This window comes from Salmo trutta, chromosome 30, assembly GCF_901001165.1.
Source record: "Salmo trutta chromosome 30, fSalTru1.1, whole genome shotgun sequence".
NCBI lineage: Eukaryota > Metazoa > Chordata > Actinopteri > Salmoniformes > Salmonidae > Salmo > Salmo trutta.
In genome coordinates, this window is record NC_042986.1 from 25,744,391 (window position 1) to 25,769,491 (window position 25,101).

The 25,101-nt window shown below is 41.9% G+C and overlaps 1 protein-coding gene across 3 annotated transcripts; it reads right to left on the reverse strand.

Annotated features, from left to right (window-relative positions):
* Positions 1 to 557: 557 nt before the first annotated feature.
* Positions 558 to 21,633, reverse strand: LOC115168375 (TLD domain-containing protein 2-like). 3 transcript variants are annotated; one of them, XM_029723575.1, is made up of 6 exons: positions 21,465 to 21,633; positions 18,536 to 18,757; positions 2,558 to 2,716; positions 2,351 to 2,446; positions 2,127 to 2,200; positions 558 to 1,464 (listed from the first exon to the last, which is right to left on the reverse strand). In XM_029723575.1, exons 1-6 carry the CDS (start codon positions 21,498 to 21,500, stop codon positions 1,329 to 1,331), a joined length of 723 nt encoding a protein of 240 aa, XP_029579435.1. In that variant the 5' UTR covers positions 21,501 to 21,633; the 3' UTR covers positions 558 to 1,328. The 3 variants fall into 3 exon arrangements, with proteins under 3 accessions (XP_029579435.1, XP_029579437.1, XP_029579436.1); XM_029723576.1 differs by having other exon boundaries at positions 1,389 to 1,464; positions 2,113 to 2,200; XM_029723577.1 differs by lacking the exon at positions 18,536 to 18,757.
* Positions 21,634 to 25,101: the final 3,468 nt, after the last annotated feature.

Sequence of the window (25,101 nt, forward strand, 5' to 3'; positions counted from 1 at the left end):
CTGTAACTATTTTAAATTCACTATTGGACTCATGGTGAAATCCCTGACCGGCTTCCTTCCTTTCCGGCATCTGAGTTAGGAAGGACTGCTGTATCTTTGTAGTGACTGGGTGTATTGATACACCATTCAAAATGTAATTAATAACTTCACCATGCTCAAAGGTAGGGGTGTCAAACTCATTCCATGGAGGGCCTAGTGTCTGCTGGTTTTTATTTTAAATTGAAACCTAGACAAGAGAGGAGCGAAAACCCGCAGACACTCAATACTCAGTGGAACGACTTTGACACGTGCTCAAAATATTATTCAATGTCTTTAAAAAAACAAAAAACATCTACTAATAGGTGCCATTTGTGAGGCATTGGAAAACCTCCCTGGTCTTCGTGGTTGAATCTGTGTTTGAAATTCACTGCTCGATTGAAGGACCTTACAGATAATTGTATAGGTGGGGTACAGAGATGAGGTAGTCATTACATTTTTTTGTTAAACACTGTTATTGCACACAGAGAGACTCCATGCAATTTATTATGTGACTTGTTAAGCACATTTTTACTCTTGAACTTATTTAGGCTTGCCATAACAAAAGGCTTGAATACTTATTGACTCAAGACATTTCAGCTTTACATTTGTAAGTAATTTGTCAAAAGAAATCCAAAAACATAATTGCACTTTGACATTATGTGGTATGTAGGCCGGTGACAATTTGTATACATTTTTTTATCAATTTTAAATTCAGGCTGTAACACAACAAAATGTGGAAAAGGTCAAAGGGTGTAAATACCTTCTGAAGGTAATGTATAGAAAGAGAGCGAGAGAGTGAAAGAGAGCGAGAGAGAAAGGAGCTCTGTGACAAGGGCGCCCTCTAGAGTTGTAAATCAACGGTCACTGGGCACTTTGCCTATGAAGACAACGTCCCTCATCATGTGTTATTGATTGAGATTGATCAGTCAGCTGTGCTAATCTGACTGTCCTTTAATTGTTTAACTCCCAGCAGAATATTTCTGAAGTAATCCAAATCTCCACAGAATGATACAGACATACCAAGCAGAAAATAAGGCCAACAGAGAGGAGTGATTATTACACACGGTCTAAATCATTCAACACCAGAGGCCAGTAGTACTCTATTTCTGTTTTCTCAATTCTTCTGAAGCTGGTGAGTTAGGGGCCTTATCTGTTTGTAATGAAAAATATTGAGGTGATGGAGTTGAATCCCCTTGCACAGGGAGCCACGCTTTGGATCCTCAGATGAGAGGTGCAGTCTTTTTCAATTTCATCCACTGTCACAATGGTTGCATAATGTTTAAGTAAGCAGGAGCATGCAGTCCCTTGTCTCAGGAGATGGCCCAAACCTCCAGGTCGTTGATTAGGAAGTCGTCAGAGGAGGACAACACGTCATTGTCAAATGTGTCACACCTCTGGCTCTGCCCACGAATCAGGCCATCGTCTAACCACAGCCCAAAGAGACCCCTGAGAGCATGATAGAGCAGGAGAAGGGGGAGGAGGAGAGAAACAAAAGAGAGCATAATTCCTCAACTTTCAAGCACGCCTTTAGACCACTAGTTACTTCCATATTATCTGAATTATAGTTAGGGCCCTGGGTTTTGGTTAATTATGTCACATAATCAGGATATTAACATTTATTTTACACCTATTCCAGAAATCAGAATTAGACCTAAAATGAAAGCAATTGTCTGAGGATGGTGCTGGACCATCTGACATAAAAATAAAAGAGGACAGTTTTATGAACAAGCTTTCATTTAAAGGTTAAAATCCAGGTCATGTGACATGATTAAGCAAAACACAGGGCCTACCCACTGGGCACAGACGTTATTTCAAAGTCCAGTTTTGATTTAAATGAGTTGTCAACTAATGAGACTTCAATGTGAAATCATCAACAAAAACAATTCACCATGTCATTGGATTTAGGTTTAAAGTTGGGTGAAAAAAAGACTAAATGTCCTTTAGTCAAAGATTTTTTTTTCAAATCCAATCGGTTTTCCACGTTGATTCAACATCATAACATAGATTTTTTTGTTGTTGAAATGACGTGGAAACAATGTTGATTCAACCAGTTTTTGCCCAGTTAGTAGTTATAGTTTATTAATGATAGCGGACCTATTTTCACTTACCCTCCTCCACCAAATGCCAGGTAGTCTGGACTTCCCTTCACAAAGAAGGAGTTACTAAACTTCCATTCATAAACCTGGAAAATAAACAATGATCATAGCTTTGCATCAGTTGTTGTTTGGAAATAACAACACTCATTATGCAGTAATACAGTATTGGTAATTTAGGTTAGATTGAATCCAGCCCTAAGCCAGTGATACTGAGACTCGACGTGGGGATATCTCACCTGGAGTTGTGGAGAGAAGGAGAAGAGGAATGTGTGTCCTGTTCCATAGTATGACAGACTGATTCGAAGAGTAGTAGGACAAAATGCACCAAACACCTAGGACAAAGAAATAGAGTTACAGAGCAAGGGATACAAATCCCACACAGCCTTATGGCATAGGTGGGAAAACTTGGTTTAGGCAAGTAAAAGGCCTCAGCTTCTCCTCACCTGTCCACAGTTGTCTCTGATGACAGTGAGGGTACTGGTGCTGCTGTCCATGCCCCCCATGCTCTTGTACAGAGTGCCCAGGCTGATGCCGTGTCTCTGGGTGCTGTATACCAGAGACCAGGGGCACTGCTCTAGCCGGGCAGGAAGATGCTCACTTAGCTGGAAACCACAGGGAATTACACTGTGACATTAATATTTGTATCACTGATATTCATGTGGCAATTTATCATGACTAGTATAGGGAGCATATTTAGCACAGCAATAATTTACCACTGTACATGAGATGCATTGATTTAACGGAGAATGGTGCAACTGCGGCCTGCAATTCGGGGCGTCCTGCTGTTTCAATATGCTTTGTTTCGTAGTCATGACAGACAAAGATATGTACATTAAAACAAAAATATACACGCAACATGTAAAGTGTCGGTCCCATGTTTCATGAGCTGAAATAATAGATCCCAGAAGTTTTCCAAACGCACAAAAATCTTATTTATCTCGAATTTTGTGTACAAATTTGTTTACATTCCTGTTAGTGAGCATTTCTCCTTTGCCAAGATAATCCATCCACCTGATAGGTGTGGCATATCAAGTAGCTGATTAAACAGCATGATCATTACACAGGCGCACCTTGTGCTGGGGATAATAAAAGGCCACTAAAATGTGCAGTTTTGCCACAACACACAATGCCACAGATGTCTCAAGTTGAGGGAGAGTGCAATTGGCATGCTGACTACTGGAATGTCCACCAGAGCGGTTGCCAGAGAATTTAATGTTAATTTCTCTACCATAAGCCACCTCCAACGTCGCTTTAGAGAATTTGGCAGTACATCCAACCAGCCTCATGTGTATGGCGTGGTGTGGGTGAGCAGTACCTGATATCAATGTTGTCAACAGAGTGACCCATGGTGGCGATGGGGTTATGTTATGGGCAGGCATAAGCTACGAACAACGAACACAATTGCATTTTATCAATGGCAATTTGAATGCACAGAGATACTGTGACAAGATCCTGGGGCCCATTGTGAGGCCCATTTTTTTTAAAGGTATCTGTGACCATCTGTGACCAGTTATGTGAAATCCATAGATTAGGGCCTAATGAATTTATTTCAATTGACTGATTTTCTTATATGAACTGTAACTCAGTAAAATCTTTGAAATTGTTGCATGTTACATTTACATTTTTGTTCAGGGGGCAGTATTTTCACGTCCGGATAAAAAACGTACCCGATTTAATCTGATTATTACTCCTGCCCAGAAACTAGAATATGCATATAATTATTCGATTTGGATAGAAAACACCCTAAAGTTTCTAAAACTGTTTGAATGGTGTCTGTGAGTACAACAGAACTCATATGGCAGGCCAAAACCTGAGAAGATTCTATATGGGAAGTGCCCTGTCTGACCATTTCTTGGCCTTCTGTAGCCTCTTTATCGAAAATAGAGGATCTCTGCTGTAACGTGACATTTTCTAAGGCTCCCATAGGCTCTCAGAAGGCGCCAGAATGGGGAATGATAACTCTGCAGTCCCTGGGCGAAAAACAGTAGGGCTTTTGGAAAGTGGTCATTCTGAGAACAATGACACTGGTGCGCGTGTGCATGTGAAGACTCCATTTTCTATTTTCAGTGTTTGAACGAAAACAAGGTCTCCCGGTTGGAATATTATAACTATTTTACGAGAAAAATCGCATAAAAATTGATTTTAAACAGCGTTTGACATGCTTCATAGTACGGTAATGGAATATTTTGATTTTTTTTGTCACGATACGCGCCGGTGCGTCACCCTTCGGATAGTGTCTTGAACGCAAGAACAAAACGCAGCTATTTGGATATAACTATGGATTATTTGGAACCAAAACAACATTGGGTGTTGAAGTAGAAGTCCTGGGAGTGCATTCTGACGAAGAACAGCAAAGGTAATCCAATTTTTCTTATAGTAAATCTGAGTTTGGTGAGTGCCAAACTTGGTGGGTGTCAAAATAGCTAGCCATGATGGCCGGGCTATCTACTCAGAATATTGCAAAATGTGCTTTCACCGAAAAGCTATTTTAAAATCGGACACCGCGATTGCATAAAGGAGTTCTGTATCTATAATTCTTAAAATAATTGTTATGTTTTTTGTGAACGTTTATCGTGAGTAATTTAGTAAATTCACCGGAAGTTTTCGGTGGGTATGCTAGTTCTGAACAAAACATGCTAATGTAAAAAGCTGGTTTTTGATATAAATATGAACTTGATTGAACAAAACATGCATGTATTGTATAACATAATGTCCTAGGAGTGTCATCTGAAGATCATCAAAGGTTAGTGCTGCATTTAGCTGTGGTTTTGGTTTTTGTGACATTATATGCTAGCTTGAAAAATGGGTGTGTGATTATTTCTGGCTGGGTACTCTCCTGACATAATCTAATGTTTTGCTTTCGTTGTAAAGCCTTTTTGAAATCAGACAATGTGGTTAGATAAAGGAGAGTCTTGTCTTTAAAATGGTGTAAAATAGTCATATGTTTGAAAAATTGAAGTTTTGGGATTTTTGAGGTGTTTGTAATTCGCGCCACGCTCTATCATTGGATATTGGTGAGGCGTTCCGTTAGCGGAACATCTAGATGTAATTAAGCAAACTTTACTGAGCATGTTGTCAACCAGCTACAGTACATAAAGTAGGTAAGTGAACAAGTGGTTTCCATTTCCTGTGTAACATCAATATTGCTACACCTGCATGTGGGCATTCCTGAACTTCTATTAGTGCAGGAACCAATGGGATGCTCAGAATGCCCACATGCAGGAAGGCCCCGAATTGAGGGCCGCAATCACACACTATTGATTTAATGGGATATAACCTGACCAATCTATGCGTAAAAAAGGTTGCACCAGGGTATTTATTGACAAGCCAGTCAGCCAAACGTTGCTCCCGTATTTTTGCCAATCACCTTGCTGGTATGTGGTGCCCTCTCCCTGGGTGTCAGGGGCCTCTTTATCAACCTTGTTTACATTTTTCACTAAATTCTGGTTTGGTGGAGATTCTAGGATTTGTGTGCGGGTAAACAAATTATTGGGAAAACCTGTCACATGCAACATGACCCAAACACATGACTGTTTCTATCTCCTGCTTTGGTATAGTAGGCTATGAGATGAAATAGGCTATGTAGCGCTACTATTGCACAACAACACTGTAGCCTACACATGATGTCAAATATTTTACCCTCTAAAAGTCTAAGCCGTTAAGAGGGGGAACAAAACTATCTTCTTACTTCCATTAGTTTGTATGGATTACCTTCAGATGAGTCCCATGATACTTGTGGGGGTCGTTGAGCAAAATGGAAAACACCATCGTGGGGTCATAATTCGGACACTACAGACGTTTTCGTGAGAAGACCGATTTCTGGGATGTCTCATGGTCTGACAAACAACCGAGATTAAGACAGATTCATGTTGGATAGTCGACGGATAGTCGCCTGTAGCTTTCCTTAATAAGTCCGCCAACAGCAGTTAGGGACCGTCAACATAGTGACAAATCGAATTTTTCAAATTTCAATAGCTCTTTAACCATTGCTCCTAAAACTTTCAAGACTGATTGTAGCTAACCCGATGGCATAGACACACATTGCACACACTTTTTTTTGGTCGATTTCCATCTCACACTATTTGAAAATTATTTATTTACATTTTTGAATTTCAATAGCTCTTTGGTCATATGACCTACTGACTTCAAACAAGGTTCAGAATGTACATTCAGTGGCCCTATACAGTGCACACCCTTTAGTTTGTCCATTTTCAGCACGCAATTTTACATGAATTATCAATGTTTTTCAATCTTTATAATTTCAATAGCTCCTTGATCATATGACCTACTGACCTCAAGGTTCAGAATGTCCACTGACTACCCTCCTATATTGCACACCCTTTAGTTTGTCCATTTTCATCTCACACGTTTTTACATTAAATTTGAAAACTTTCAAATTTCAATAGCTCCTTGGTCATGTGACCTACTGACTTCCAACAAGGTTCAGAATGTTTAGTGGATTATAGTTATTGCATTGTACTTGATCTAATACATATTAGCATTTTACATACATTCCTAAGTGTAATAATGTTATATGGCATACTGTGAAAAACTCTTGGCTGCTGACTGTCACTTTCAGATATGAGCAGAGCAGACTGAAAAGGGAAGGGTAGCTCTTGACTTGAACCACGGGGTTCTCTGCAAAGAGAGTGTAATCCAAAAGGCACAGACACACCCCTTGACCTGTATGTATTCTCTCCTAATTGGTCTCCGTGGTGCTTAGTCAATGGGAACTCCGTTGCCGGCCCCATCATAAAGTTTTTACACAGTCTGACTAAAGTGCCAGAGGTATGAGGACAGACATCCTCCTTTGTATTTATGGAAACAAATATTTCCTAACACTTTGGATCCTATTCTTGGACAGTTAGAAGACACAATGCGTCAAGGCAAAAAAAAAATATATACTAATTACTGTCCATGAGTAACCTCAACCTTGTGGGTCTGTGGGTGTTTGGGCCAATAAAGTGCCAACTCAATTCTACCACTGACTAGTCTCTCATGCCACTATGAATGGGGACACAGGGCAATAGTTTTAATCTAAACCAGCCCTTTTTTACTGGAGTACACTAACCCCTAATTGGGGCTCTTTTCTTGACACACAGTAGCAGTTTACCAGATAAGAAGTCAAGAAGTTCAAAAAGTAGATTGTTGTAAGGGTGTATTACGTCCTGTGCTGTGGTAAAATCATAGCTGAAAAATGCCTCTATGTATGTGTATACTGTATGTGGGAATGTCTTATGTCCGTCCTACATGTAGTGTTGGTACATGGAATATTCCTCAACTGCATATATCATAAATTGCTATTGCAAATAGAAGTATTATGTTCAACAACTGACATTTTCAGATATAATTTTGACAAACACACTTTGGTGCTTACAATTCATTCTTTATTGTCATAGACTTGGTGGGCACTGTCATCTGTGATCTTTGTGATATGACTTTCTTTAAGCACATACTGATGAAACTGTCACTTAATATTTTTTTCTTAAAGTCTACAAACGCTCTACATTTATTCACTCTGTGATAGGGTTGGATCCTATATGCTACTTTTATTATTGTCCTGTAAGTGGTTCAGTGCCTATAATTTAGGCTGTGTGTAGAATGGGGCATAAAGGAAATTACCCCTACTAGATTATAGTGATAAGGAAATCACCATCCAACCCGGAAGCCAGCCACACCAATGTGTTGGAGGAAACACAGTACACCTGGTGACCTGGTCAGCGTGCACTGCGCCCGGCCCACCACAGGAGTCGCTAGTGCACGATGAGACAAGGATATCCCTGCCGGCCAAATACTCCCTAACAATGCTGGGCCAATTGTGCGCCGCCCCATGGGCCTCCCGGTCGTGGCCGGCTGCGACAGAGCCTGGACTCGAGCACAGAATCTCTGGTGGCACAGCATGCACTGCGATGCAGTGCCTTAGACCACTGCGCCACCCGGGAGGCCCATGGTATGTAATGACATTTAATTCAAAGTAAATGTAAAAAATAATTGTTGTTGTTGTTGTGTGGAACACCCATATGTTCAGCGCATACCTATGATTTCAGAGTTCAACAAAGCCAACAACTGCTTCATGTGTGCCACTGATAAAGAACCTGGATGTGGCCCAAAGACTGACTGGGTTAGTAACTTTATTTAACATGTTTATAATCTTTTGACAACAGTGACGGCATATAAGACAATTTATGATATAACACAATGGATGGCTAATTCGTCATACTGCATTGATATTAGATATTATTTATAATGTGTTACGCTTTGTTTTGTTTTAGATTGAATGTGCTGTGCCTAGGAATGAAGCCAAAAGAGTTCAACAGAGTGAAGAACACAAACTGGAAGTGCTGTCTGTGTTGTTGAAAATGTATGCTATACCCCATCCACACTGAAGAGGCTCTGAAATGTACATCAACCAGGGATAAAGAGAAAGTTAACACTGTGAGATGTTTTGTACTCATTTGAAGTAAAGTGTCTGTTGACATGTTGGAAAAGATTAACCTCACTAGGGTAGAGGGCAGCATTCGGAATTTTGGATGAAAAGCATGCCCAAAGTAAACTGCCTGCTACTCAGGTCCAGAAGCTAGGATATGCATATAATTGGTAGATTTGGATAGAGAACACTCTAAAGTTTCCAAAACTGTTATAATAATGTCTGTGAGTATAACAGAACTGATATGGCAGGCGAAACCCTGAGGAAAATCCATCCAGGAAATGCTTTTATTTTGAAATGCCTGTTTTTACATTGAAAGCCTATCCACCATACAAAGACTTGAGATTGTTTGGGATGAGTTGGACCTCAGAGTGAAGTAAAAGCAGCCAACAAGTGCTCAGCATATGTGGGAACTCCTTCAAGCATTCCAGGTGAAGCTGGTTGAGAGAATGCCAAGAATGTGCAAAGCTGTTATGAAGGCAAAGGGTGGCTACTTTGAAGAATCTCAAATATATTTGATTTGTTTAACACTTTTTTGGTTACTACATGATTCCATATTTGTTATTTCATAGTTTTGATGTCTTCACTATTATTATACAATGTAGAAAATAGTAAAAAAATTAAGAAAAACCCTTGAATGTGTAGGTGTGTCCAAACCTTTGACTGGTAATGTGTGTGTGTGTATATATATATATATATATATATATATATATATATATATATATATATATCATGCTCAAAAAAATAAAGGGAACACTTAAACAACACATCCTAGATCTGAATGAAATAAATAATCTTATTAAATACTTTTTTCCTTAAATAGTTGAATGTGCTGACAACAAAATCACACAAAAATAATCAATGGAAATCCAATTTATCAACCCATGGAGGTCTGGATTTGGAGTCATACTCAAAATTAAAGTGGAAAACCACACTACAGGCTGATCCAACTTTGATGTAATGTCCTTAAAACAAGTCAAAATGAGGCTCAGTAGTGTGTGTGGCCTCCACGTGCCTGTATGACCTCCCTACAACGCCTGGGCATGCTCCTGATGAGGTGGCGGATGGTCTCCTGAGGGATCTCCTCCCAGACCTGGACTAAAGCATCCGCCAACTCCTGGACAGTCTGTGGTGCAACGTGGCGTTGGTGGATGGAGCGAGACATGATGTCCCAGATGTGCTCAATTGGATTCAGGTCTGGGGAACGGGCGGGCCAGTCCATAGCATCAATGCCTTCCTCTTGCAGGAACTGCTGACACAGTCCAGCCACATGTGGTCTAGCATTGTCTTGCATTAGGAAGAACCCAAGGCCAACCGCACCAGCATATGGTCTCACAAGGGGTCTGAGGATCTCATCTCGGTACCTAATGGCAGTCAGGCAACCTCTGGCGAGCACATGGAGGGCTGTGCGGCCCCCCAAAGAAATGCCACCCCACACCATGACTGACCCACCGCCAAACCGGTTATGCTGGAGGATGTTGCAGGCAGCAGAACGTTCTCCACGGCGTCTCCAGACTCTGTCACGTCTGTCACGTGCTCAGTGTGAACCTGCTTTCATCTATGAAGAGCACAGGGCGCCAGTGGCGAATTTGCCAATCTTGGTGTTCTCTGGCAAATGCCAAACGTCCTGCACGGTGTTGGGCTGTAAGCACAACCCCCACCTGTGGACGTCGGGCCCTCATACCACCCTCATGGAGTCTGTTTCTGACCGTTTGAGCAGACACATGCATATTTGTGGCCTGCTGGAGGTCATTTTGCAGGGCTCTGGCAGTGCTCCTCCTGCTCCTCCTTGCACAAAGGCGGCGGTAGCGGTCCTGCTGCTGGGTTGTTGCCCTCCTACGGCCTCCTCCACGTCTCCTGATGTACTGGCCTGTCTCCTGGTAGCGTCTCCATGCTCTGGACACTACGCTGACAGACACAGCAAACCTTCTTGCCACAGCTCACATTGATGTGCCATCCTGGATGAGCTGCACTACCTGAGCCACTTGTGTGGGTTGTTGACTCCGTCTCATGCTACCACTAGAGTGGAAGCACCGCCAGCATTCAAAAGTGACCAAAACATCAGCCAGGAAGCATAGGAACTGAGAAGTGGTCTGTGGTCACCACCTGCTGAACCACTCCTTTATTGGGGGTGTCTTGCTTATTGCCTATAATTTACACCTGTTGTCTATTCCATTTGCACAACAGCATGTGACATTTATTGTCAATCAGTGTTGCTTACTAAGTGGACAGTTTGATTTCACAGAAGTGTGATTGACTTGGAGTTACATTGTGTTGTTTAAGTGTTCCCTTTATTTTTTTTAGCAGTATATATATATATATATATAATTTTTTTTACAGCAATCCCAATGTTATTTATATAGATTGTAAACTGTAGTGGGCCAAGTATTGAACCTTGGGGCACTCCTTTATGTAATACAAGGAACTCAGATTTGACCCCAGCTACCTTGAAGGCCTGAGTTGTGTCATTGAGATAAATATGAAACCATTGACAAGCATCAGAACCCAAACCTATTGAGGACAGCTTATTCAACAGAAGAACATTTTCTACAATACAGTATCAAAAGCTTTTGGTGTCAATAGCTAATAAGGCAGCAAGAACTTGTGTTTCTGTGAGCTGCCAAAAATAAAAAACCCTGACTACCATTTCCCAAGTCACGTGAGGTTGAATGATCATCCATTGAGGCATGGGAAGAACAGTCAACTGACTGGCCAAGACCAGCATGACCACCGTTTCTTTCAAATAGGAAACCAGCTGAGATAAAATGTTGATTGAAAGCATCACAAATCTTAACTTTTTCTGTAACAATGCAGGAGTCTAAAACTACTTGCTTAGGCAGGGAAGTAGAGGAATTACCCCGCTTCAGTGAATTAACGGTTTTCCAGAATTTAGAGGGATCACTAACAAACAGTCTGTCATAGTACTAAGGAAGTAGTTTGATTTGGCCTGTTTAACTGAGGCAGTGCACATATTTCTCAAATACCTAAATAGCTGACAATCAGCTAACGAGTCAGCTTGTCTAACCTTGGCCCAGGCTGGATTTCTTATTAAGAGGTCTAAAGTCTTGTTCACATTGGCAGTCAGTCAAAGGTGGGACCAAGTCATTGTTTTACAAGTCACAAGTAAGTCTCAAGTCTTAGCACTCAAGTCCCAAGTCTGAGTCAAGTCTCAAGTCAAGACCGTCAAGTATCAAGTCAAGTCTCAAGTCCTAAACTTTGAGTTTTGAGTCCTAAACAAGTCATAATGTGCTCTTCACCAAATGTAGTAACATTCCATATTTTTAACAAGAGTAATAGTTAGTATATTACATTTACGCAAATCATGAATGCTTTTAAATATCTCTATATTTATTACTTTCCAAATAAATGTTAAATTTCCATGGAAATGCATTGGTAGCCATGACAAAGACCCCCCCCCATACAATCAAGGATCGCTATGGGGCACAATCGGGCGATGTAGGCTTGTACACAATCGCTCAACCTTAACACACAAACACAAACACACACTCTCTCGCTCTCTGTGTGGATTACAGTAGGCAATATGTATGTATGTCAATGGTTTTAGGACCAGCAGTAACATCAGGCAGGATGTAGGCTACCAACTGTCTAGCCAGTTGTAGCTCAATCTTGGGTGCAATGATCACGTTCCTGCACTGACTGACTGTGTGGAGGCTCATTGATTTAACGTTACGTTAGCCTACATGATACACTAGTAAAGTAATAAAACAAATAGCTGTCGGCTATATTAGCCACAACCTACCGTTCTTTGTGCACCTTCAAATGTCGAACAAAGTTGGAAATTGTTGCACCTCCGTCTGTAATTTTCTTCCCGCATGTTTTGCAAGTTGCAATCCATTTTTTGTTGATACAGCGTTGTCTTTATATCTGAAATAATTATTTTGGGTATCATCTTTCCAAGGGCTCCATCTGAATTCACCCGCCGACGTTACTCTGCACTGCCACGCACAACTTTTTCTCAGCTGGCACAATTTTATTGGCTGCTGTCCGATTCAAACTGTAATCCGTTAACCTGTCTGGGCTAGGGGGCAGAATTTTCACGGCTGGATGAAAAACGTACCCAATTTAAACAGGTTACTACTCTGGCCCAGAAACTACAATATGCATATTATTAGTAGATTTGGATAGAAAACACTCTGAAGTTTCTAAAACTGTTTGAATGGTGTCTGTGAGTATAACAGAACTCATATGGCAGGCAAAAACCTGAGAAAAATTCAAGCAGGAAGTGGAAAGCCTGAGAATTGTAGTTTTTCTTTTGATTCTCTATCGAAGCTACAGTGTCTGTGGGGTGACGTTGCACTTCCTAAGGCTTCCATTGGCTGTCTAAAGCCTTCAGAAAGTGGTTTGAGCATTTTCCTGTCACTGGGCAGATAATAGGAGCTCAGTTACTGAGTGGTCTGCCTGACAACAAAGGGATTGGATATGCTCGGTCCCGCGAGTGCACCCCTCCTTCTTTTTCTTCTTGAATGAATATGCTATTGTCTGGTTGGAATATTATCGCAATTCTACATTAAAAATACCATAAAGATTGATTTTAAACAGCGTTTGACATGCTTCTAAGTACGGTAATGGAACATTTGGACTTTTCGTCTCTCGTTCTGCGCTCGTGCGTTATGCCTTTGGATAAGTGATCTGTACGCATGAACAAAATTGAGGTATTTGTACATAAATATGGATTATTTGGAACAAAAACAACATTCCTTGTGGAAGTAGCAGTCCTGGGAGTGCATTCTGACGAAGATCAGCAAAGGTAAGAGAATATTTCTAATACTAATTCTGAGTTTAGGTTGCCCCGAACTTGACGGGTGTCTGAATAGCTCACCGTGATGGCTGAGCTATGTACTCAGAATATTGAAAAATGTGCTTTCTCCGTAAAGCTATTTTAAAATCTGACACAGCGGTTGCATCCAGGGGTAGTCCATCTATAATTCTTTAAATAATTGTTATATATTTTGCCAACGTTTATGATGAGTATTTTTGTAAATTGATGTGCACATTCACCGAACGTTTTGGTGGGAATACATTTTCTGAACATCACGCGCCAATGTAAAATGCTGTTTTTGGATATAAATATGAACTTTATCGAACAAAACATACATGTATTGTGTAACATAATGTCCTAGGAGTGTCATCTGATGAAGATTGTCAAAGGTTAGTTCTTCATTTAGCTGTGTTTTGGGTTTTATTGACACATGTCCTTGCTTGGAAAATGGCTGTGTGATTTATTTTTGTCCATGTACTCTCCTAACATAATCTAATGTTTTGCTTTCGCTGTAAAGCCTTTTTGAAATCGTACAATGTGGTTACATCAATGAGAAGTGTTTTTTTTAAATGGTGTAAAATAGTTGTATGTTTGAGAAAGTTGAATTATGACATTTTGTTGTTTTGGAATTTGCCGCCTTGATATTTCACTGGCTGTGTCCCACCTAGCCCATAGAAGTTAAATGAAGAGTTGATGCGCTGCACACTTTTTTAAATAGCATAATTTTTTATATTTGGGCTTGGGGAGGGTATCAAGTCAGGTCGAGTCATAAGGCTCAAGTCCAAGTTAAGTGACGAGTCAAAGTCGAGTTGCAAGTCATCATATTTGTGACTCGAGTCTGACTCGAGTCCATGTCATGTGACTCGAGGCCACACCTCTACAGTCAGTACAGCCAAAAACCACATAGAATCAGATATTTTAAGCCACATTTCAAACCACCTTCGTAGGTAGTTTGAAGTCAGATCCAAATCTGAATACTGGCCATGCAACTTGTGTCTGAATGTTCAAATCTGATTTATTTGCCCTGAAGTGGTTTTTAGAATTATTTGTCATATCTTGTTGCTTTCTAGCTACTCTGTTGACAGCTTGACAAGAACATGTGGTAGCTAATTAGCTTGTTAATTGTTTACAAACAAATTAGTGAATGTGCTACAAAGCTAGCTAACTTAATTGATTGTCTTGGCTAGCCAAAAAGGACTCATTTTGAAAGTTGGATCATCTTATCGTTTGAGGCTTTAAAAAAGTGTACACTATGATTTACAAAAATTCAATACGTTTTTGATCAGTTTTGGTTTCTCAAACGCAAGCAATAAGCCAGTGGTCACAGATATAATTTGCAAAACACCACTAGACAAATTTTTATGAGGACAGTTAGTCAGGATAAGGTCAATCAATGAGGAGTTTGCTATTTGATTTTTTTTAATTTAAAACCGAGTGGGTTTCATTATCAACTGAGTCAAATTAAAATCAAGACAGATTCTTTAACTGATCTGAAGCATGTGTAAACCAATCAAGATGTTGATCTCCTACACAACCAGTTCAGATACCAGAAAGGGTTTTATATAATCAGCAATAATACCAACAGCCTCGGACGAAGCGTCTGTGGGGCGATAGACCGCAGCAATAAATATGCATATTGTGGTTTATGGTCACATTTATAACTAACAGCTCACACACTTTGGGGACAGAAATGCTAAGAGGGCATGATGCCATAAAGCCCACAGAAGAAGTTTTTGGGAGTAGAGATCGCTTAGTCAAGATTAATGTGCGTTATTATTGTGCATACATTTTACCTTTGATGTACGGATTATTATGTCACAAATTTTCACGCACAATAATTACCTTGACACACGTCCTCCGTGGTTTGGTCTTTATGCCACTTTCAAGACAACTTGGAGCTCGAAATCTCTGTCATCTGACTTCAGTGCATTCAATACAACTGCCCGCTGGTCACAGACACATGGCCGGAGAAAGATCTTCTTCTTCTTCTTCTATGAGGTTTCACGGTGGTTGGCATCCAATACATGTTGCAATATCGCCACCTACTAGACTGGAGTACAATTCCCTTATACTTTGCTTGAATAAATAAATAAATACCCTAACATCTAACACTACACTCACAAAAAAAATTAAATTAACACCACCCTACTCCATTATTTAAATCTATTTAGTCCTACCTCAGGCCAACAACCTGAAAGGATGGGACACCATCACTTAACACACCCTGCAACTTTTCTGATGTCAAGTCTCGCACACCCAAATACCTCTCTGCAGCTGCCACCACAACCTCAATTTTCTGCGACTTACATTCCATCCCTGCAGTACAGTTGATAACCATTGCTATAAATGCAAAAAATCCAATCTTAGAAGGCCTAGAAAGCCAGCATCCTGGAGTCGCCTCTTCACTGCTGATGTTGAGACTGGTGTTTTGCGGGTACTATTTAATGAAGCTGCCTGTTGAGAACTTGTGAGGCGTCTGTTTCTCAAACTAGACACTCTTATGTACTTGTCCTCTTGCTCAGTTGTGCACCGGGGAATCCCACTCCTCCTTCTATTCTGGTTAGAGCCAGTTTGCGCTGTTCTGTGAAGGGAGTAGTACACAACGTTGTACGAGATCTTCAGTTTCTTGGCAATTTCTCACATGGATTAGCCTTAATTTCTCAGAACAAGAATAGACTGACGAGTTTCAGATGAAAGGTCTTTGTTTCTGGCCATTTTGAGCCTGTAATCAATCCCACAAATGCTGGTGCTCCAGATACTCAACTAGTCTAAAGAATGCCAGTTTTATTGCTTCTTTAATCAGGACCACAGTTTTCAGCTGTGCAAACAAAGTTGCAAAAGGGTTTTCTAATGATCAATTAGCCTTTTAAAATGATAAACTTGCATTAGCTAACACAACGTGCCATTGGAACACAGGAGTGATGGTTAGTGATAATGGGCCTCTGTACGCCTATGTAGATATTCCATAAAGAATCTGCCGTTTCCAGCTACAATAGTCATTTACAACATTAACAATGTCTACACTGTATTTCTGATCAATTTGATGTTATTTTCATGGACAAAAAATGTGCTTTTCTTTCAAAAACAAGTACATTTCTAAGTGAACCCAAACTTTTGAACGGTACTGTATATCTCTTGATGGCCTATCCCTCTGCACTGGTACAGATCTACTACTCACACCACTCCTCTCAGGAACCCTCCCCCTTGACCCATCTTCCTCTACTTTCTTCACTGCCTCAGCATATTACAACTTCTGCACTACTCTAACCCTGGAAACCTCAACCTGCCTCTCTTGCACGGGACATTTCTGATTCCCAGCCCCATGGGCACCATTACAATTGACACATACCACTACTTTCCCCAATGTTACCTTTGTCTCATGCCCTTCTGCACACTTCTCACACCTAGGAACCTCCCTCCTACACACAGCTGCCACATGCCCATAACCTGTAACAACGTAATGTATTTGGCACAAAAGCTTGTACAGGATAACTTATATATCCTAACATCACTTTGTCGGGCAAAGACCCAACATCAAAACCCAAAAGAACAAACAATGACTCTTCTGTTTCACCACTCACGGCACCCTGTGTGCGTCACACCAAACGACGGGCATCACAAACACCGGAAATCTTCCCCTTCAGATGGTCAACTTTTACATTTACTTCTACCCCAGTAATCCCTCCTTTCAAAGGTATCCTTTTCCTGAGAGCAAAACAATTCACATTTCTTGCCCCCATTCATTTAACGTGGAACGCCTTCTCCCTCTAACCAGCAGAAACAGAAACAATTATCACCAAACCACTTCTGGCTACCCTCACCGATTCCACAGCACCCAACTCTGCTTTCACCTACCCTGAAACCACAAATGGATCAGCCAAAAGGCAAGGGTCCACTTTTTCCAAAAACTTCACTCCTACTGTCACATACTCATTTGTATCCTGCAAGCCTCTGGCTCCGAGAACTTCAACACACATACCACCTCCGATACTTCGACCTCATTCACTTCCATTTCTCTTCCTGTCTTCAGCTCACTCTACTTACACTTTCTACCAGTCTTCTTTAACAAACCATCTCCTTTTTTCCTGCCATTTTTAACCGACTCAAGCTCACCCTCTTCCTCCCTCTCTCTTTTAGACCTCCTCTGCCTCTCTTTTCCCCTCCATTCCTTCTCCATATTCCAAGTCTCCTTATGTTAATACTGTAGTTCTCCTGACATGTATCTTGTTCTTGCCTTCTCGAGGGACGCCATTTAACTGGCTGTCACAATCTCTGTACCCTCAGGATGTAGCGCTCAACAGTGCATCCCAATTATAAAGCAGCTGCTTTGTCTTGATGTCCTTCTTTATCAAAAGCTACCACAATGCTTTTCCATTTCAAACAAGCGCGCTCTTCCAATCACCATCCACCGTCTCGCTTCATCTGGTTCGCAGGAAGATATTTAGGGGTGGGTGTGCTGTTTGTTGACTATTTTTCTCCGCTCATACAGGAGTATTAAAGGGCCAGGCACAATTTTTTAAATTCAGAATTATTAGGAGGTGCTCCAGCACCCTCAGCACCCATACTTCTCGTGGCTATGAACAGATGTCAGTTCAACCTCTAGTTTTGATTTCCATTTGGTTGTAAGTCAACTAACCTGAATTCAACGTGAAATCAACAAAAAAAGCACCATGTCATTGGATTTAAGTTAACATTTGGGTAAAAAACTTTTTTTCAAATCAAATCAGTTTTGCAGTTATCACATTACATGTTTTGGTTGAAATTACTTAGAAATGTTGATTCAACCTGTTTTTGCCCAGTGGGTGGAAACTATAAAAACGAGCTCTGACTGGGAAGAATTTGTTTTGAATGGTCATCTAAATCGGAATTCCAAGTCGGAAACTCGGGAAACCTATTTGTAGAGCTCTGACTTTGCAACCTAAAGATCACTGACATTACAATTTGACCTAGGTATTTCAGTCCCCAGTTGTCTTGAACTCATCATTAGTATATTGTTTGGCATTGTTTGTAGTGTTAATATGCTAACATGTAGTTGCTCAGTTGACCAAACCAATGTTGTAGCCATATTTATGTCAAGCTAAGTACTCAGGTCAAGCATTACAGTTATAATCACCAAGCATATTTTATTATGTGTCACTTGCATTTGGTTAACTTCTGAATTTGGCCACTCGGAAGCAGGCAAACATAACTGTCTTTGAGAGCTGGTTGTCATACCTGACATAGCTGACCAATGTGAAGGAGGCTGCTTTGGTCTGTGAGCTCAGGCTTCGTTGGGTCCTCCGAGCTGAGGTAGTCTAAATCCTGCCTGTCTGAAAGGCACCGTCTTTGTGTATGAATACTGTCCACTTCGACAATCTCTAAATCTTTTTCCTGCTTCTCTTCATCCTTACTATTGATCCTCTGGAATGAGGGTGAGGCCTGTCTGACACGGTTGACCTGTGTGACACACACACACACACACACACACACACACACACACACACACACACACACACACACACACACACACACACACACACATACCTGGTGAGAGGAGTAGGAAGACAGCTCAGAGTTCCATCAGACATCACCCAAAGTTCCAACAATTGATTTTGCGTTGCTGTCTCTCTCTTCTTCTCCATCGCTGCTCCTCACTTTGGTCTCCAAGCAATTAGCCTGCTAGCATTCCACTGAGTGCACAGTGCTACATGTTTCCCTCCTATCTCTCCCTCTTTTCTTGATCAATTCCTTTATCCCTCTCTGGAAAGTGCTTGGTGGCTTTGGGCTGTCCGACACCCATAACCGAAGGTGTTTTAAAACCAACACTAATACCCTTTGTTATTCTGTAAAGGGCTGTTGTAGGGAGACAGCAATGGATTTGTGTCTGTGTGTATGTCTGAGTGTATATATGAGTGGGGATGTGTGTGTGTCCACTGTGTGTGTGTGTGTGCATGCATGTGTGTGTGTGTGTGTGTGTGTGTGTGTGTGTGTGTGTGTGTGTGTGTGAGAGAGAGAGAGAAAAGGAGCGTTTACTGTGTTTGTGTGTGTGTGTGTGCCCGCGCACACATGCACTATGTATATGTCTGTGGGGATGTGTGTGTGTTTGTGTGCTTCTTTACTTCAGTCTTAAAGAACATTCATCAACCCTGAGGGTAGCCTTCTCTGTTCCCATGGTGAGAGGCTTTTTGCATCCTTCTGCTGATCTGGCAGGCTGCAGTACGCAATCACAGCTTTAGAGTGCTGAGCTTTGTGTGTGTGTTTGTGAATGTGTGTACTTTCACAGTCTATATCCATCAGGACTTCAGTGCAATGGTTTCCCTATGGATCTATAGCCAACACGAAGCCTTACAGTCAGTTAACTGGCTTATGATTGTCCATTCTTTCCTCAACAGCTTGCTCTATGTGTAATGGTCTTCAGTTCTGGTGGACAAAAGCTATGTTCTGATGTTTGAAAATGTACCATAAGCACAGGGCCGGACTAATGCATTTGGGGTCCCGGGGCACCTACCTCCAGGAGGCCCCCCAACAGTTTTTTGGGGAAAATAGCTAACTTCCTGCATTTCAACACATTTTGCCATGGGGCCGAGAGAAAGATTTGCAGTTTTATAATGCTATTCTACACATTTTTTCATGAGGCTGAAAGCTCATTTTGCCATTTAAAGCAAATTTCCTGATATTCTACACATTTTGCCATGGGGATGAAAGTACCTGCCTGGCATTGTTCCAAATACCAGAAAAACTTTGGTTAGTGTGCAAGCTATAATCCATAATCACTATACAGTATCAAGTGTTTATGTGCACTCTTCTCTAACTATTCCTTTGCCTCCCAGTCCCAGCCAAAAAGAATAAATCAATGAAATGGTTGCCACACGACTGTACAGTAAACAGCTCCCTGCTGTCTTTCTGCATGCGGTGACCTGCGAATAGGGGAGCACAGACGTGCTGCCTAAGTGGCACTAAGCCACGCAGAGACTCGCTCGTCACAGTGCCAGCGACTGCGCTTGTGTAGAAACACAATATGGTCATCTTGGCTGGGCGCTCAGATAGACGGAGGTGGGGAAACAAACGCTTGCCAGCCAAGTTGTGTCATTCTTTTAAAAATGTTCTTTCGCTCTCTCTTTCTCTACTCTCAGGCCATTCTCTGCAGGGAGCCGTGTGAGGAAGGAAATAGTCTTTCTGGACTGATAGGAAGGAGTGATCAAATGCACAGTGTTCTCAAAAACAATCCAACATTGTGACATTATTGTGTTGTTTGATTTTTCAAGTTCTCAGATTGATAATGTATTTATTCCATTTCCCTTTCATATCATACAAAGATTGTACTGTTTTATAACGGAAACTTCTGGGAAAGATGAATCCATTAAGTAATAGTTGCATAATATATATTTTTCCTAGCAGTGTGGAATTGAAGCTGTGTCTTGTATAACAAATGAAAGCCATTATCACTTTTACATAATAGCGACATTAATAGAACTGATAACAGCTTTATCATCACCTTGATCTGTCACCCCTCTCTTCACTGGAATAATGGCAGCTAATAGCAACTCTTTCCACAGAAAATGTTCTGATTAATATAGAATTGACATATCTGCCAGCCCTCCATAACGAATTGACATCATTAACTATACTGGACAGTGAGTAACTAGAGACAAACCATTCAGAACACACTATTATGTTCCCACAGTATGTTCCCATGAACACTGCTCTTTTATTCTGGTAATGATACACAGTGCTATTGGCATATATTATCATACGTCATTGGAATACATTTCTACACACTAGCACTGACATTGTCTACAATGTCAAAGGACATCTTAAAAAAAGAAATAAACACCAATCACTGTGTAGGGCAACGGCAGTGTTTATATATACACAGCAATGGCTGTAAGCAGTAACACACAACTACCTCTATTTCCATTTTTCTCACTGAACACTGAACACTGAACACACCATGGAAGTCCTTTGTTCTTACATGAACAGTAGAGGATTTTCATGTGCTACATTATCATTGACCACAGCATTCCGTTGCAAAACTTTGGTTTAAGGTCTAATGTTTATGAAGTACACTTTACTTTAAGCCTGAGTGTCAGGCTTAAAGCCCCATCTAACTAATAACCAATTGGTAACTGATTATTCCAACCCTACACATACACACTGTACTCACCAAGAGGTTGTAACGCAAGGCTTTGAGTATATCCATATTCTTCAGTGATTCTCCAATGAAAATGTCTCCCTGTATGAACGTTTATTCACTTCTCAGTTAATCAGGTAGGTAGCCTAGCCTAGTGGTTAAGAGCATTGGGCCAGTAACTGAAAGGTTGCTGGTTCAAATCCCAGAGCCAAATAGGTGAAAAATCTGTCAATGTGCCCTTGCTCCTCCTGTAAGTCACTCTGGATAAGAGTGTCTGCTAAATGTAATTACACCTTCCCTTGGACACACCTATTCTCTCTGATGAGGGTGGTTAGAAGGTGTGGAATATTCCATGTGATTACTAAGTGACATCTCATTTCTCAAGGTACTCAATAGCGGAACAGCAGTTTTGAATGATGGTTTGAGCACATTTTTACATTTACGTCATTTAGCAGACACATACAGTAGTGAATGCATACATTTCATACAATTTCATTAAAAAAAATTCCTGTGCTGGCCCCCTGTGGGAATCGAACACACAACCCTGGCGTTGCAAACACCATGCTCTACCAACTGAGCTACAGGGAAGGCTGTAGCACAATTGATAGGTTCCTGTATGTCATTGATATGTTTGATTGCAAGTATGTGTGCATGCGCACATGTGAGTGTCTAGGCCTACTACAGTTCATGCATGTAAGAGGGAAGGAATGAATCGAATATGATCATCAGGAGCTGCTGAACTTCACTTTTACTTCAGAGTTTGATCTGACTGATTTGTCGTATCTTATGCCACAGGGAAATCAGGAACCAATATACTCAGTCAGTTAGGAAAGCTAAGGCTAGCTTTTTCAAACAGAAATTTGCTTCCTGTAGCACTTATTCCAAAACGTTTTGGGATACTGTAAAGTCCATAGAGAATAAGAGCACCTCCTCCCAGCTGCCCACTACACTGAGGATAGGAAACACTGTCACCACCGATAAATCTACGATAATCGATCATTTTAATAAGAATTTTTCCACGGCTGGCCATGCTTTCCACTTGGCTACCCCTACCCTGGCCAACATCTCAGCACCCCCTACAACAACTTGCCCCCCCTCCCCTCCCCCGCTTCTCCTTCACCCAAATCCAGACAGCTGATGTTCTGAAAGAACTGCAAAATCTGGATCCCTATAAATCAGCTGGGCTAGACAATCTGGACCCTCTCTTCCTAAAATTATCCGCTGAAATTGTTCCAACCCCTATTACTAGCCTGTTCAACCTCTCTTTCGTATCGTCTGAGATTCCCAAAGATTGGAACGCTGCCGCAGTCTTCCCCCTCTTCAAAGGGGGTGACACTCTAGACCCAAACTGCTACAGACCTATATCTATCCTACCCTGTCTTTCTAAGGTCTTCGAAAGCCAAGTTAACAAACAGGGGCTGAGTCACTGACTTACTGGTGTTCTTCCATGCCGTCCATGGGAGGGGTGCGTCACTTGAGTGGGTTGAGTCACTGACGTGGTCTTCCTGTCTGGGTTGGCGCCCCCCCCTTGGGCTGTGCCATGGCAGAGATTTTTGTGGGCTGTACTCGGCCTTGTCTTCGGACGGTAAGTTGGTGGTTGTAGACATCCCTCTAGTGGTGTGGGGGCTGTGCTTTGGCAAAGTGGGTGGGGTTATATCCTGCCTGTTTGGCCCTGTCCGGGGGTATCATCGGATGGGGCCACAGTGTCTTCTGATCCCTCCTGTCTCAGCCTCCAGTATTTATGCTGCAGTAGTTTATGTGCCGGGGGGCTAGGGTCAGTCTGTTTCATCTGGAGTATTCTCTTGTCTTATCCGGTGTCCTGTGTGAATTTAAATATGCTCTCTCTAATTCTCTCTTTCTCTCTTTCTTTCTTTCTCTCGGAGGACCTGAGCCCTAGGACCATGCCTCGGGACTACCTGGCATGATGACTCCTTGCTGTCCCCAGTCCACCTGGCCATGCTGCTGCTCCAGTTTCAACTGTTCTGCCTGCGGCTACGGAACCCTGACCTGTTCACCGGACGTGCTTGTTTCACCCTCGACAACTACAATGATTATTATTATTTGACCATGCTGGTCATTTATGAACATTTTAACATCTTGACCATGTTCTGTTATAATATCCACCCGGCACAGCCAGAAGAGGACTGGCCACCCCTCATAGCCTGGTTCCTCTCTAGGTTTCTTCCTAGGTTTTTGGCCTTTCTAGGGAGTTTTTCCTAGGGAGTTTTTCCTAGCCACCGTGCCTCTTTCACATGCATTGCTTGCTGTTTGGGGTTTTAGGCTGGGTTTCTGTACAGCACTTTGAGATTTCAGCTGATATACGAAGGGCTATATAAATAAATTTGATTTGATTTGATTTTGATCCCCAACCATTTCGAATCCCACTGTACCTTCTCCGCAATGCAATCTGGTTTCCGAGCTGGTCATTGGTGCACCTCAGCCATGCTCAAGGTCCTAAGCGATATCATAACCACCATCGATAAAAGACAGTACTGTGCAGCCGTCTTCATTTTTACCCCTTTTTCTCCCCAATTGGTAGTAGTTACAGTCTTGTCTCATTGCTGAAACTCCCGTACAGACTTGGGAGAGGCGAAGATCAAGAGTCATGCGTCCTCCGAAACACAACCCAACCGAGCCACACTGCTTTTTGACACAATGCCCATCCAACCTGGAAGCCAGCCACACCAATGTGTCAGAGGAAACATCGTACACCTGGCAACCTGGTCAGCGCACACTACACCCGGCCCGCCACAGGAGTCAGTAGAGTGCAATGAGACAAGGATATCCCTGCCGGCCAAACCCTCCCTAACTCCCTAACTCGGACAATTCACCAGAATCTCTGGTGGCACAGCTAGCACTGCAGTGCAGTGCAGTGCCGTGCCGTGCCTTAGACCACTGCGCCACCCGGGAGGCATAATCACCACATTCTTATCGGCAGACTCAATAGCCTTGGCTTCTCAAATGACTGCCTCACCTGGTTCACCAACTACTTCTCAGATAGAGTTCAGTGTGTCAAATCGGAGGGCCTGTTGTCCAAACCTCTGGAAGTCTCTATGGGGGTGCCACAAGGTTCAATTCTCGGGCTGACTCTTTTCTCTCTATATATATATCAATGATGTCGCTCTTGCTGCTGGTGATTCTCTGATCCACCTCTATGCAGATGACATCATTCTGTATACATCTGGCCCTTCTTTGGACACTGTGCCTAACAAACCTCCAAACGAGCTTCAACGCCATACAACACTCCTTCCATGGCCTCCAGCTGCTTTTAAATGCCAGTAAAACTAAATGCATGCTCTTCAACCAATTGCTGCCTGCACTTTCCCGCCCGACTAGCATCACTACTCTGGACGGTTCTGACCTAGAATATGTGGACAACTCCAAATACCTAGGTGTCTGGTTAGACTGTAAACTCTCCTTCCAGACTCACATTAAGCATCTCCAATCCAAAATTAAATCTAGAATCGGCTTCCTATTTCGCAACAAAGCTTCCTTCACTCATGCCACCAAACTTACCCTCGTAAAACTGACTATCCTACCGATCCTTGACTTCAGCGATGTCATTCACAAAATAGCCCCCAACACTCTACTCAGCAAACTGGATGTAGTCTATCACAGTGCCATCCGTTTTATCACCAAAGCCCCACATACTACCCACCACTGCGACCTG

Excerpts from the sequence above, each read along its gene's own strand:
- LOC115168375 (XM_029723575.1), bottom strand. The coding sequence starts at position 21,500 with ATGGATATACTCAAAGCCTTGCGTTACAACCTCTTG. Across the intron at positions 2,201-2,350 it reads CCTTCTCTCCACAACTCCAG|GTTTATGAATGGAAGTTTAG; the intron begins GTGAGATATCCC and ends TTTATTTTCCAG. Across the intron at positions 1,465-2,126 it reads CTGGCATTTGGTGGAGGAGG|GGGTCTCTTTGGGCTGTGGT; the intron begins GTAAGTGAAAAT and ends TCATGCTCTCAG.